Source organism: Mycteria americana (genome assembly GCF_035582795.1).
Source record: "Mycteria americana isolate JAX WOST 10 ecotype Jacksonville Zoo and Gardens chromosome Z unlocalized genomic scaffold, USCA_MyAme_1.0 Scaffold_18, whole genome shotgun sequence".
NCBI lineage: Eukaryota > Metazoa > Chordata > Aves > Ciconiiformes > Ciconiidae > Mycteria > Mycteria americana.
In genome coordinates this window covers 4,593,671-4,609,079 of record NW_027445436.1, presented here as the reverse complement: position 1 = coordinate 4,609,079, position 15,409 = coordinate 4,593,671, and the positions used below count along the sequence as shown (strand labels likewise).

Below are 15,409 nucleotides of genomic sequence, written 5' to 3'. Positions count from 1 at the left end.
TACTGATGGGTCAGGAAAAACGGTCCGAGCAGTCATAGTTTGGAAAGAAGAGGAACATTGGAAGGAAGAGGTCCATGTGGTCCAAGGCACTCCTCAAATAGTGGAATTAGTAGCAGTCATAAAAGCATTCCAAAAATGGAGTGAACCATTGAATATAGTGACTGATTCACAATACGTATGCGGGGTAGTCCAACGATTAGAGAAAGCATGGTTAAAACATGTTAATAACGAACAGCTGTTCTCTTTATTTAAACAATTATGGTATGAGCTAAATCGTAGGCAAAACAATTTTTATGTACTACACACCAGGAGCCATACAAATCTACCAGGTTTTATCGCGGAGGGTAACCATAGAGCAGATCGCTTGACCGCTCCAGTTTGGGCAACCCCAGTACCACAAATTATAAAACAAGCCCAGCTATCCCATGAGTTTTTTCACCAGTCAGCTAAAGCACTAAGAAAACAATTCGGCCTCTCTTGGGATACAGCCCGTGCCATTGTACGTGCGTGCCCTGATTGTCAACCTTTTGCTGCCGTCCGCCAAACGGGGGTAAATCTGCGAGGTCTCTACGCATTACAATTATGGCAGACAGATGTCACTCATATAGCTGAATTTGGAAGACAAAAATGGGTGCACGTTTCTATCGATACTTATTCGGGCGCTTTATGGGCAACTGCAGAATCTGGAGAAAAAGCAAAAGATGTCATTCAACACTGGACTGCAGCTTTCGCAGCCCTGGGGGTGCCGTCTACTATCAAAACAGATAACGGGCCCGGGTACATTAGCCAGAAAACCCAACGCTTTTTACAGCTATGGGGTGTAGTACATGTAACAGGCATTCCACATTCCCCACAAGGCCAGGCTATTGTTGAACGCAGTCACCAAACCCTAAAACATATGCTTGAAAAAACAAAAAGGGGGATTGGTGGGAGAAAGCCTCCAAGTATGGTTATGGAAAACAGTTTATACCCTAAATTATTTAGATATTAGGGAGGCTGCAGTGGAACAGCGACCACCAATTGTTCGACATTTTTTAAGTCTTGGCTCGACCGATAGGATAGATGTATCTAGCAAGGATGTTAAAGTGTGGGTACGGTCTCTACAATCGGGACAATGGGAAGGACCTTATACATTAATAACATGGGGTCGAGGATATGCTTGTGTCTCCACAGAGCAAGGACCACACTGGATCCCCGCTCGATGTGTAAGACCGGCCCTTGAAAAAGCGAATCATGAAGACACCAACAAGCCTGCCCTTGCTAATGACATGGGGACTGCTGACGCTGATGACCGTAACAGCAGCGAACCCCATGTCAACGATAACCTGGAACAGTAGCAACATATGGGTGTCTTTAGCACGAACGCTGAATCAAACTGCTTTTTGTGTATCCAGGGAACAACCGGAACAACCATTCCATACATGTCTTGTAGGATTGCCTATAGATGAGGTAGGGTTAATACAAAAAGAAGCAAGTGGAGTGCTAACTGCAGGTAAATGTAATTCTACCACCAGTAATGTTAGCGCCTGCTTTGCGGATTGAGATAAGTGGGTGGCTTAAATCATTATTAAAAACTGGGTTATTGGTTATCGGTATATTTTTATGTATCTTGCTGCTTTTACCCTGTTTATTGTCACGTGTCCAAGGAATGCTGCAGAAAATGGTGCAAAAAATATATGTTGTTGAAAAACAAAAAGGGGGAATTGAGGAGGAATTAGGCATAGCGGGAGTGAAAGGGTTAACAAGATTGAAGTACTGAGGGTCCAGGTCATGTCCGAGGGAAGGAGGCTGTGTGTCAGGAGCAGGGGTGGATGGGATTGGAGGGAGATAGGCAAGCGCGTGATTTTTGTTGTGAAGAAAGGAACTGCAAAGTTGCAAAAAGATAGCCAATCGTATTAGCTGAAGGGACGCATGAAGGACGCGTGAACAAGACATATAAACCAATAAGAGTTCTCTCAGTAGCGCATGTACAAAGAATTAGAAAGTATATAAGCCATGTAATATTTCAATAAAGGGTCTTTGATTTATCCTCTATCGGAGTCTGTGCATCAATCCGCTACACCTCCCTCCATTCCTTCTTTCCTGGGATGACTGACTGCCTCCCTCCATTCCTGCCTGCCTTCACTGAATGACTGTCTTCCTCCATTGACTGACTTCCTGCTTTCTCACCCACTCCCTCCCTCCATTGACTTACTCCTCCATTTCACTCCTTCCCTCCATTGACTCCCCATTTGCCTCAACACCTTCCCTCCATCTATGCCTCCCTCCCACACTCCGCTGACTTCCATCCATTCCTACCTCGGTCAGTTGACTGAGTGCCTCCCAACATTCCTGCCTCCCTTGGTTGAGTGCCTCCCTCCACTGACTGACTACCACCCTTCGTTTAAGCCTATGTTAGTTGACTGCCTCAGGTTATGTGGATCACTACCTCCTTGATGTACAATGGTCTCCCAGTTCAGATCACCACACTGCCCCCTCTATTGAGGGTCTGCCTCCCTCCATTGACTGACTCTCCACTCGCTCCCTCCTTTCACTGCTTCCCTCCTTTCACTCCCTCCCTCCATTCCTCCTTCCAGTTTCCTCCTTCCCTCCTCCACACTCTCTCCATTGATTCCCTCCATTGACTGACTCCCTCTCTTCCTCCTTTCATTCCCTCCCTCCCTCCAGTGAATTCCTTCTTCCCTCCACTTCATCGACTGACACCCTCCCCCCCTCGACTCACTACACTAACTCGCTCACTCCCGCCTCGCCTTTCCTTTTCCTCCTTTCCCTGTAACAAGACTCCTCGGGCTTCGGCTTCAGCTTCTCTAGTAAAAGCTACTCTAGGAGATTGAAACAAAATTCTTGTTCCCGCCGGTTCCCTTTCTCCAGATTTTTTGCTGCATGAAGTTCTATCGTACTACTGCCACCGCCGCTGCCGCCACCTCCTCCTCCTCACCGGGAGGACAAGGGTCTTCTGTTCCCTCCCCCGCCCCGCACTGCCGTCACCCCCTGGGACAGAGCTTGCCTCACAGGCTATCCGGGTACTTCGCGCGTGTGGTCGGACTATAACAGGCGGGCGGAGGTAGGGATGGAGGAGGACTACCTATTAAAGGGGGTGCCTTGGAAGGGCGGCAAAAGGTACTGACTTCTTGTCCTCTTCCCTACACCTTCTACGCGGCTGTAGATCAGGACTGTTGCGAAGTGGAGATAGAAGCAAAAAAGACAAACTCCTCCTGATAGGTCATAACTGCATAATACAAACGATGCAAACCTATTCCTCTCGCACGCAGACAGGGAGAGAACTACAGCATTTGCAGACTAGGAAAGCAAAGAAACGCCTCCTTCCTCATTGCCCCTTCGCCCCTCCTTAATCTCCATTAATTAGTGGGGATTTGGCTAAGTTTCCTACTTTTAGCTCTTCCCCAGACAGCATACAGTGGTTCCCAGGCTGGCAAAGGCCAGAGTGGCGATACAGCTATAGTAGTTGTTTCAAGACGCCAGCTACGGCTCCTTTATCATCCTCCTGTAAGGGACTCTTTCCACCAGGCGCTTCCCAGGAGGAGTGAGGGGAAGTAGCTTTGGGCGTGTTGCTGTTGTCACGTATGCGCTGCCGCCAAAATAATACCCCCAAAACATCCCAAAAAAAGAAGAAGAAGAAAAAATCGTTCAGACTGCAGGACCACCTCTTCCCCCTGCCCCTAGCTTTCTACCTCCAGGAGAGGGGAAAGTGAGGCTTATTTGTAAAATGTGCTAGTGCCTTCTACCGTATTAGTGAGGACTAATAAAAAGAGGGAGGGCTGAGGAGGTAGATCTTGTGGAAAAGGAATGTGGTTGCAGGAGGAGGAGTGTAACTGATATTTGTGTAATTATTTAATTAACAACAACAAAAAATCCCTAAGTCTCATTTGAAGAGAGTGCTGGATAGGGTCCAGAGGGTGTAACCAGTGAATTTTTCAAATTCTAAATTTTGTACAGAGAAGGCACGCGAGCAAATAGGGAGATATATTTATCATTTGAATTTTCAAGAATTCATTCTTATTATAGTGGGTGTTTGGAAAGCAGTTTCTTAACATTACCTACAGAGAGAGGAAGAGGCAGAGGCTGCTGCTGCGAGAGGAGCCCAGAGACTGTGCACTGCGGAGCATTTTCCACCCTTGGGGGACGCATACTCGCTCTCATACACACAATTGCTGCCTTGTAAAGTTTCGCCTGCCATCACTCCGGGATTTTCCTGCTCTGCTCCGCTCCGTTCTGTAACCTTGAACTGTTTTTAGAGTGTGGTGACAATACTATAATAACCCACCACTAACTTATTTTTTTTTTTTTAAAAAAAGCAGCCAAACAAAAAAATCTCCCGCCCTCTGCCGAGCCTCCCCCCTCCTCATCTGCAGAACGACCACCAGCAGCAGCAAAAGCAAGACTCCTGCGCCGCCGACTACAAGAGGGTTAAAAGTGTATATTGGATTTCACCCCGGGAAAACTAGCACACGGAGTGAACTTGAATTTTTGGTTATTTAAGGAGGACTGGGGTTTGTTGTGAAGTTGCCGTGATCCAGGGCAGAGCCTCCTCTTGATTGATTTAATCTTCATCGAGATGACTGTAAAATTAATAGATGAAATTATTACTTTTTGAGGCTTTTCTTAGGGGTTCTCCAGGCAGCGTTATCAAAGCGAAGTCATGATGTATTCTCCAATCTGTCTCACTCAGGTATAGATGCGTTTTGTTCTTATTTATTTATTTTTACATATGAGTTGTTAATGAGTCATTGTTAGTAGTTGTAATGGGTTTAAAGCACACTTCTAACTGCTTGTCAGGTCCAAACTCCTCTTGTACAGGAGAACAGTAGAGAATGCGCTATACCAGGCCTTTGTTTTGGGGAGACTCATTCAAAGTATCACACGTAGACAAATACTATTTATTGTTAGTGCATAAAAAGTCAAAGGTTAACAACATGGAAATGAGCAAATTACAATAAAAAGCAGATTTTGATTTGATTGGAAAACACCGATCTGCTGTCTTTTCATCCTGTCGGTTTATTCACTCTAGTAAAAGGGTGTTAAAGTATTATTTTTGGAAAAATTCGAAACAAAACCCACCCAACATTGTCTGGTGCAACATAATACTTTGTTTAATAATATATAGTCTGCCAACAGTGTGAAGAGGGTTTGAATGGGGATGACCAATCTATAGGATATTTTCTTTCTTGGTTATGTAGGGATATGATATTTTTCTTGTCTAATTTTGGTGTTTATAAATCAGCATGTACATGGCTATTTATTAAAATTGTTCATTAAAACAATGGGAAATGTTTGAACAAACCGAGGAATACTGCTTTGAATGTGGAGAGTAGTTTAGTAATGTGTATGGGTTTCTGAAGTTCTTCAGAACCTTCTTCTGTGAGGGGTATTGAGTGGGGATATTGTTCTTTTAAAATGATCATTTTGAGACATTAGTGGTATAGGAAGTAATCCTTCAGAAGTTATACATAAGCGTCCGCAGAGCATGTTTGTCATTATCGCTTTAATAAGAAATAAGCATCTTGATACTGGAGCATATTCAGAATAGTAAATTATATCTGTAAAGCTATGGGCTAGTTCTCAGAAGTTTTTGTGCTAGTCAGTCTTAGGAGGATGTGATGCAGACTGATTAAGTGATAACTGCTTGCTTCCACATTGGTGCAGCAAATAGCTTAAGAAAAAGAAAATGCATGAAACTAAGTCTTACTGTTACATTAGTATTAAACACCTAATAATGCACTTATATTTGCATAGTGAACAGATAATTGTGATTTCAGTTATTTGATGATTAAAAAGCATTGTGATTTAAAAGGACTAAAGCATTCATAAAATATGCATGAAGATGTAAACAATGATAAGGCTTATTTAGTGATTGGTTACAGTCCTGTAGCTTTTTGGCTGTCGCATTTTTTATTGTTTATATTTCATTTGGTATCCAAATGCGATTGACTTAAATACGGGTATTTTCAGCAAGTAAATGTGAACTTGAGTGGAGCAAAACGGGAAATTGAAATAGTACTATAAGAAAAATAATATACTATGTATAGATTGCACTTTGTGTAACAGATATACACATGTTTACAGTTACACACTTAAGAATTACTTCTAGTGGAGTCCATGATTAGTTAAAAAAAAATCTCCAAATGCTGTCCTTTCTATTAAATTATTGACAGCTACTGAGACTTCTACACATGAATATATATATGAGTAATACAAAGGAAACAAAATTTTTTTTTTATATTGAATAATAGCAAACTTTAACTTCTACCTGTAATAAAGCACATAGGACTTCTGTTATATTCTGCTTTAATGACTTTTTTCCCCCATATGTTTGCTTTTTGGACTTTTTCTGTCAAAGATGTAATAAAGTCCATTATTTTTACCAAATCTATATTAAAATGTCACTACTTAAGTTTATATTAAAAATATAACTCATTGGATTTTTGCAAGCATAAATGAAGCACTGTTTGTCTTCATGTGTTTAAAACCTTCTATATATTGTTTTCCAATCATGCTGTATCACGTACCATGTAGAAGTGGCTTGTATTTAGTAATGAATATATGGAATACAGTTGCAGCAATTTTGATTTCCTTTAATTTGTTAACTTTTTTTTTCTGCTTGGAATGATTAAAGGGTTTCTTTAGTCATCTTTTCTTTGCCTAATTTTAAAGATTACGTTTACAGGATAAATGAAAATTTATTTGTTTATTTAAAGTAAAAGATTGATTACTCTTCAGTTGTAGTTGAGTTAACACTATCAGAGTTGTATCTGTTATATTGTCTGTCTGTAAGATGCCTCAGATACAATTCGACTGTAGTAATATGTGCTCAAAAATGTTTGCTATAAATTCTTAACACAGATGAAAATAGAATACTTCATTGGACAAAGGTTCTTGCAGAAGCAGTAGTTCAGTTTGTGTGGAGACAGCATTGTAGCACCTTTTAAAACCGGATCTGAAATCTAAAAGTGTGGTTTTAAGTCAGTCCTTGGCAGTTGGGAGTATTACCCATTATCATTACAGTAATATGAATATGAGATAACTGCAAGGAAGAATGAAGACTTACCAAATACAACTTAGTGATTTTTGTTTTGTTTTGTTTTCTCATCCCCCATGTACCCCCTTACCCTTATTTTGGAATGAATATAAACTTCATTTACTTCTCTTGCTGAAGCATGATAGGATGCAGTTACTGCATGCCTTTAAGCAGTCAGTCTCTTGTCATATTTTTACCATAGTTTATTTTTATATTGCAGTTGTCCAGGAATCTTAAAATATGTTTTAATTTTCTTCCCTCCCTAGAATATGTTGTTTATTTTTTGGCAGAGAAAATCCATGCAGTGAAATTGAGAACGCAAGGTTTCCTATGTATAATTGCTAGATATCTACCTTATTTATTGTATGGTCCTTTATTCAAGCTTGGATTAATTGATACAAAGTTTGGAAAGGTAGAAGGAAGAGGAAAGGATTTCTGTTTCCCTTTTAACTATTAGAAAAAGAAAACCTGACCTATCATTATTATACCACAATTAGAGTATAGATAATTTTGAGTTATTTGCAAACTATGTAAATATTTCAAAATAACTTACATTTTAATCTAAATTGTCATTGCACATTGATTCACCAGCAAAATTTCTTAAGACGTTTGAAAATTTTACCTGCATAAATCACTTTGTTGAAAGAGCAGTTATGGCATATGGGTAAGTGCCACATAAAAAACATTGTTTCAACATTAACTCTACAAATAGTACAGGGAAAAATGAAATTTAGTAGATAGGTAGGAGGTTTACTGGAGAATATGTATGATTAATAGCAAATCTCCATTTAGGATCATTTTTATGGGGCAATTCTTGTCAAATAATGCTTCATTTGAAAGGAATCCAGATGCACAATGAATCTCAAAGTTATTTGACAATATTGCTTTAGAAGAGGACATTATTTACTGTGTTTCTTTTCTCACATTTTAATATACATTTTATAGTTTTAGGACTTTATGATATTATGAAGCAAAAGCATGACCATAGTTAATAAAATGTTTTCACTTTTTAAAACAAAATCATTCAGTCATTATAGACTGGAATTTAAAATTTGAAATTTGACTATAAAATTATTTATGGATTTACAATACTATCAGCTATTATTGTTAATATTATATACAGTATCTACAGATGAAGCCAATCCAATGTTCATGATGTTCTTACTAGAAAGAAAAACTAGATCTCTGGTATTCTAATATTGTAGAATATTTCTGCAGCAATTTTATCACCATTTTTAAAACTAGAAATGCTGCAATCTATTTTAGACATAGGGGAAATTATTGTACCTGGGACAAAAGAATCTTTTCTCCCCAAGCCCTTCAGCTCCCCTGCTTTAGCCTCTAGCTGTTAAGAGTTTTCAAAACCTGTAGTAAATCTGTTTTATTCAGTATAAAATGAACTGGAATGATTTACCGACACAGTCTTGCTGTTTCTGTTAAATTCAAAATTTATTAACATTTTATTAAAATGCTTTTATTAAGATGACTTCTGGAGAACTACTACTTTCTGTATTAGTTATAATTGAAGGAGGAAAAAGCATGGCATCAGAAAGTGTATGAAGACAGGGGAATCTTATCATGGGCTGTGGTTAATCACAGCACTATTGCTTTTCCACACAAAGAACAGTTTGTGGTTTAACTATTTCCATGGCTTTAATGTGCAAGTATAGTATCAGAGTTGTTAAAAATCTCTGCTGGAAACTCCTAATCAGTTTAATTATTGTCTTTGTGGTTCTTTGTTAAGCATCATACTGGAATGTAATCATTTATGTCCTGAATGGTCTTTTGATATTGGCTCTCTTTCTTCTCTATAAAGGTAGTGATGGCTATATGTAAACTGTTTGCAATTTTTCTTTTGCTTTGTCTTTGATTTGAGGGTGATTAGGGAAGAGAAATGACTAGACATTGTAGGTTTTTAACGTTCAGGAAAATTTTTAAATCTTTTGAAATTTGAACATTTTAATACTAAATTCTCATCCCAAAGGTCAGTATGTTTTCACAGTGGTAGTCTGAATTTTTTATAATTATGAGACAATTGGTTATACTTTCAGCATTTTTTACCTAATCAACCTGCTGATTAAATATAATTAATTCCCTGTCTATCAGAGTAATGAAAATATTAGTTTAATTGTGTTTTTGAATATATTAACATTAAAAAATTTCAGTTTTAGTTTGATTGCACTGTGTCATTCCATATGATGAACACTCTCTGCACAGTATTTAAAACCAAATATGCCTAAACACAGAAAAAGATACTTCCCCCTAAGGTCTGACTTCCAAACCAAAATATAGTAATGTTTGATAAGCAGATTGCTCTGTTTTAAACAGCAAATTAATTATATTCATATTCGTTCATAAAAGACAATACTTTTTTGGGAAAGGCCTATTTAGATATTAACATGGATGCATAAGAAGATGCTTAAAGCAGATAAAATGAAATAATTTGGTTGCTGTAGAATGTACTTGTAGACAACAATTAAGCATTACCTCTTTAATACAATAAATATTGCAACTAGGCAGAAGATATAAACTTGCAGGTGAAGCCATATGACAGGAAGGGATATTTTAGAACTGTAATTAAATTGCATGGATGTCACAAAAGCAGTGTTTGACCACTTTTAATATCACCCTGCCACAGCACACAGAAACACAAAGAATGCAATGTTTGTGCCAACTTGCCATTTTTTCATTGTATAGCTCAGATTTATTTTTAAGGGGTTTACAGTTATTGCTGTACTCAAGTGATCAGTTAAAAAACTGGCTTGGTGGTGCTTCAAATGCCATAGTGGAGCTGCTGGAAAAACATTAATGTAATTCTTGTTCTCAACTTCATAAATTTTACAGAGTTTGAGTGGTGGAAGGGAACCATGCAGAGTTGAAAGTACAGAAGCTTTTGCTCAGGAATTTTATATGACATAGTGTGTCTTTTACCTACTTTCCCTTACTATATACTGATTTCTCTAGTTACCACCACTGGAACGGTGCTGTTTCAGTGTTGGAATGTTAAACATTTGATAAGAAAATGGATCAAGTTTAGTGGCACATGCTCTTTGTGCCACCAGCAGTTTCTTGCTGAGAGCATGCTCCAAAAGTGGGAATTGTGTGGTATTACACTGAGCATGTATATGCTTTGTGTTTCTGTACCACAGAGAAATAATTGTGGTATTTGCTTCAGCGTTCCAAATGTTTCTGCTCAGATTTTTTTTTTTTTTTAAATTATATAGTGTCCTCTTTGTATAATGGTACTTTGCTTGGTGTTAGCTGTTCACTTGCTATTTACATGTTAGAAACAAAACATCTTGATAGCATCTCTTTTAAATCATGTAGTCTGTACAGCATTGTGGGATGAAGTGAGGGGAGGCATATCAAATAAAATATTTACATGGATCCTTCAAAGAGTGAAATGTGGAGAAAATGTGATGCTCTGAGTAATTTTGTCCATTGCCTGATAGTGATACATGAAAGTTTATGCAGAAGTTTGTCTAAATTTTAATTATTCTTTTCATCTTGGTTTTCACTTTGATATTTTCAGAAACCTATCTCGATATTGCCTTGCTTATAAGAACAAAGTGACTTTGAGTTTTCTTCTTCTCTTCCTTCCCCCCCCCCCTTTTTCCCACAGGATGAATTTCACCCATTCATTGAGGCACTTCTTCCACGTGTCCATGCAATTGCCTATACTTGGTTCAACCTTCAGGCTCGAAAACGCAAGTATTTTAAAAAACATGAGAAGCGAATGTCAAAGGATGAGGAAAGAGCAGTCAAGGATGAGTTACTTAGTGAGAAGCCTGAAATTAAACAGAAGTGGGCATCCAGGCTCCTTGCCAAGCTTCGCAAGGATATTCGCCAAGAGTACCGGGAAGACTTTGTGCTCACGGTTACTGGGAAGAAGCATCCATGCTGTGTATTGTCCAATCCTGACCAAAAGGGTAAGATTAGGAGAATTGACTGTCTGCGACAGGCTGACAAAGTCTGGCGTCTGGATCTGGTCATGGTGATCCTGTTCAAAGGCATCCCCTTGGAAAGTACAGATGGAGAACGACTCATGAAATCTCCACATTGTACAAATCCAGCACTTTGCGTCCAACCACATCATATAACAGTATCAGTCAAGGAGCTTGATTTTTTTTTGGCATACTACGTGCAGGAGAAAGGTAGGAAGCAGGCTGTTGCATTTTTGTGTTAGTATGTCAAAGTGATTCTAAGTAGCCCTTTTTCTCCTAAGCGATGACTTGTAATGAAATGCTCTTCTGTGGTCTATCTACACGATGTGGGTATGTATATACGTATGATATATACATTTGACACAAGTGTCACGTTCTCTTTCAAGAGAGACTAGGACACACTAAGGAAGTACTTAAGTTCCTTTGCAGTTGCTATTTATGTCAGCGGCAGTATTTTCCAGTTAGTGCTTCAGAAAACATTATTATTATAGGTCTTTTTCTCCAGTAATGTTAATAACAGATGCAAATATGTCCAATTGCACAAACATGTAGGTAATATAAATATTTATCTTCACCTTTTAAATACGAATATTCAATATTTTTCCTTACACTGATGAATCTACAGTTGCTTTGAAGAACAATTGTAAACTTTCTCATCATTATTAAACGTGAAAAAACTTTAGCAAAGAAATACTGCTTAGTAACTACCATAACTATATACTCAGATTTATTGCATACAATATTTGCATTTTATTCATACTTGACAATGCCATCTCATATTACTTGTCTGAACTTTAAAACAACAAACCATGTTGTAATATTTTCACAAAATATTCCATAAAAGTTATGTTTTCATAGTCACACTGGTATGCTCAGTTTTGTTTGAAAGATATTTTAATATGGAAAATCCCAGGTACACTATGGAAAAGCTACATAAGTTTAGTGTTATAGAATTAAAAGAAAATCAGCTGATGATAATTCTTTATTGGGGGGAAAAACTGTTACATATTACAATATTCATTTGCAGTTCCTCTAAATCATAAATGGATGTAAGTAGATAAAGTTTTTCTCAGATACTGAGGATCATGGAAAAACATTTTCTTCCTGAAAGGTCTTTTGGGTCCTCTCTGGTGATTGTATCATCCTCTGGAAGTCTTTGCATTACTGGCTGGTCCACACTAATAAAGCATTTATTTCTTAGCTGCAAATCCAAACTAGGGAGAGTTTGATCTGCCACAGATGATGGACCATTTCTCAGCTTGTCCTGGTAGTAGGCAGAAAGGGCCTACAGGAGAGCAGGTGGCAGGCTATTATCTGATGTTCGGTATATAACTAGAGGGATTTAACCGAATGGTTTTTATTAGTAACAAAAAAGTAAAATGACATGTCTTAATTTGACGGTTGATGGTTTTTTTTTTCTTATTATCTAGGAATATTCATTCTTTAAGAGAACACATACACAGCACAAACATTCATTTTAATGAACTTCTCTTTTATAATCCACGTTTAATTGCCCAAGTGATGCATTATGATTACAGAAACATATAAATACAGTTAGTCCTTCTGAACTTTTCATGATGAAAGAATATAATTCATTGTTGTTGGTGTTTTTTTCCTGCTTGTATTTAACATTTTTTTCCACAGCAGTAGACAAAGTATACAACAGTTGTTCTGCAATGACTTTAAGCAGCTGCTTAATTGTTAAAACTGATCCTGGATAACATAGAAAGTAAGCGTGCTGTGATAGCGTCGAACAAAATATCTTAATTATATATGATTTGTTCCTTTAAGCTTCTTTTGTGCAGGAAAGTTAAAATGATATTTGAATACACATATTTCAAGACATAGCTTATTGATTAATTAAGTAGCTTTTAAGCCAAAGAAACCAGGGTCAGTGTACTTTTAAACATTGCCAATTTTTTCTGTTGGTGGAAGCCTGTAACTTGAAATGGGGAGTAGGGGTTGCAGGACATTCCTGATTTTATTAGTTTAAATGAATTGACAATATGAGTTTATTCAAAAGTTGTCTAAATTGTCCAAGTTCTAAATAGAAATGAGTAAGATAAGCACACTCTAATGTTATGACTTCATTATTATTTCCAAAGTTACAAGGAGCTACTGAGACAATATACTGAAAGATAATGTTGGTTAATTTCTTTGTATTAAATCACACTTGGTAGACCATTTAATATTGTAAACAATTTTTTTTTTATCTCTCTTGCTGCTTCATGGTAAATCTGTTCACATCTGGTGGTTCTCTTGAAAAAGTCATATTACGTTATCCTAGTATCCTAGTATTTTTCTTTTTTTAAATTAATCTAATTGAAAACAGGTTATGTCACTTTGTAGTGCACTTAAGAACACCAGACTTTGCAAAATTCAATCAAACCGCTGCATCTTACACATAATATTTTACTTTTTATTTTTCTCTTAGAATATGAAAACCCACATCATATCAAATGGTATCATAAAAGCTAAGCAGATAAATAAAAATAATTTGCAAATGAAATATGAAGGAATTAGCACATAAAATGAATAAAAAAGGGCAAAGTAGCATTTTTTTTCCTTGTTGTTGCTTTAAAACTGTTGGGGGGCGGGAAAGAATAGTTTGAGTGCCAAGGATAGTTGCCAGTGGCACCAGGATTGGCATCAATCTTTCTTTGTTTAGCTTAGGATGCCTGTGATTTGTTGGTTGGCATCTGCATTGCAGTGCAGAGTAATGTTACAATATATTGACAATTTTTAAATTTAGAAATGTCAGTAATCCTTTCGGTTATTTATAAAAAGAGATTCTACTTCCTTGTTTCTCCTGGGGGGGGATAAAGACCAGCCTATCAAGTTTTGTCATTGACCAACTTAATTTCGTTCTGCTTGCTCCTCTCAGAATGTAGCTTGTTTCTCCCTTTCTCTTACTATCCTCTTGTGTTTCAGGATCTTAAATAGAAGTGGCTTGACACAGGTTGCAATGCTGCTGCATTGGTTGGTTTGGAGGAAGAAACAGTGAAGTTTACATTGTGATCAGTACTTCATCCATTAAAATATTTAACATCAAAATAATTCTTAATGATGTATTTCTATGGGGTTCTGTTCATTCTGTTTGGGTTTTTTTTTTTTTCTGAGTTTTAAAAAACCTTCAAACCTTGAAAATGCCATGATCATTGCTTCTGTTGACAAAACTTTTTTTTTTTTTTTTGGTCAGGCATTCAGGCATCAGACAGCCTCTATCATTTGATATGAAATGCATCTCAGTTCATAAAATAATTTTGTGGTATTTGAGTCAATAAGTGCAGCATTTATGCTGTGTTCCGTTGTTACAAAAACCTCCATTTTGTTTGTCAAGTGCCAGGAGAGGAGGAAAATAAAGGCAGATAATGTGTTTGATGCCAATAATGGTTGCCAGTAGCACCAAAGTTGGCATTAGATCATCTTTGTCTAGTTGCTGAATGCCTTTGATTTGCTAGTTGGCATCTGCATTGCAGTGGCATATTAGAAAGTTTTTGACAATCACTGAATGAAAGCTGCAGTAGTTGTTTGCTGCAATAGAATCCCAGATAATATAAATTCATTATCCTTATAGATGTTTTACTTAGTTTTATAACTGACTAAAAAAAATTGCATTGCTGTTTGTGTAAAAAAAAAAAAAATCTGCTGCAATGTTTTTAATTTGCAGAATTATTAATCCCCATGTTGTCTCTGCTGCTTTTTTCTTTTCCAACATAAATAAAATGCAAACCTGATGTTATCTATTTAATCACATACTGAATGAAGCATAGTGGACCTTGAGAAGTGTTTTGAGAGTCTAAGAGACTGAAGCAATGTTAAATGCACTAAACATTTGCAATTGTTTTTAATGCGTGCTCCCCTCAGTACATTTCTCTGATCACTCATGTTTATCCACTGTTTGCACTCTCCTTTGTGTAAGACTGATATAATTTGGAGGGGAACCTGCATCCCCTGCTATTAATAAAATCTGAAGTTGAGAGGAGAATCTTTTAAACTATTCAAGAAAGAGAGCAGAAAATAGATATAGATCTGCTGAGTCTGATATTGTTCAGACAGTCCTGAATTTGTAAGTTCTTAAACATCAAGATGCTGTAACAGTTCCACCTCCATGATTTTTGTTACCAGGAAATCAACAAAAATGCTAAATCACTTCTGTTGAAGTTTCCTAGAGAGTTAGTATTAATATTGCTTTATGGTTAACCACCATTACCTCATTAATTAAGAAGAAGGATTAACAGTTCTATCCAAAGGGCTGCACAGAAGGAAGTCTGGCTTATATGAGTGCCCAAATTGTCAGGGTTGTTTTGTGTGTTTGGGAAAAGCAGGGGTGCAGAGAGAGAGAGAAAGCTGGTTTTTTTGTAGAGTAGGTAAGGGAAAACTTTGAGTGCAAAGATTCATCTGCTGTACCATTAAGAAGTTTACAGAT

At 37.3% G+C, this 15,409-nt stretch overlaps 1 protein-coding gene across 1 annotated transcript in view; it reads left to right on the top strand.

Moving 5' to 3' along the window:
• The first annotated feature begins 2,782 nt into the window (after positions 1-2,782).
• Positions 2,783-15,409, top strand: part of LOC142402969 (nuclear factor 1 B-type-like) — a 186,238-nt gene continuing 173,611 nt past the window's right edge. Inside the window, exons 1-3 of the mRNA XM_075488997.1 lie at positions 2,783-3,023; positions 4,317-4,690; positions 10,659-11,190. Of these exons, the coding sequence (XP_075345112.1) occupies positions 4,661-4,690; positions 10,659-11,190 (562 nt within the window). The 5' untranslated portion in view covers positions 2,783-3,023; positions 4,317-4,660. The remainder of the gene's footprint in view (positions 3,024-4,316; positions 4,691-10,658; positions 11,191-15,409) is intronic.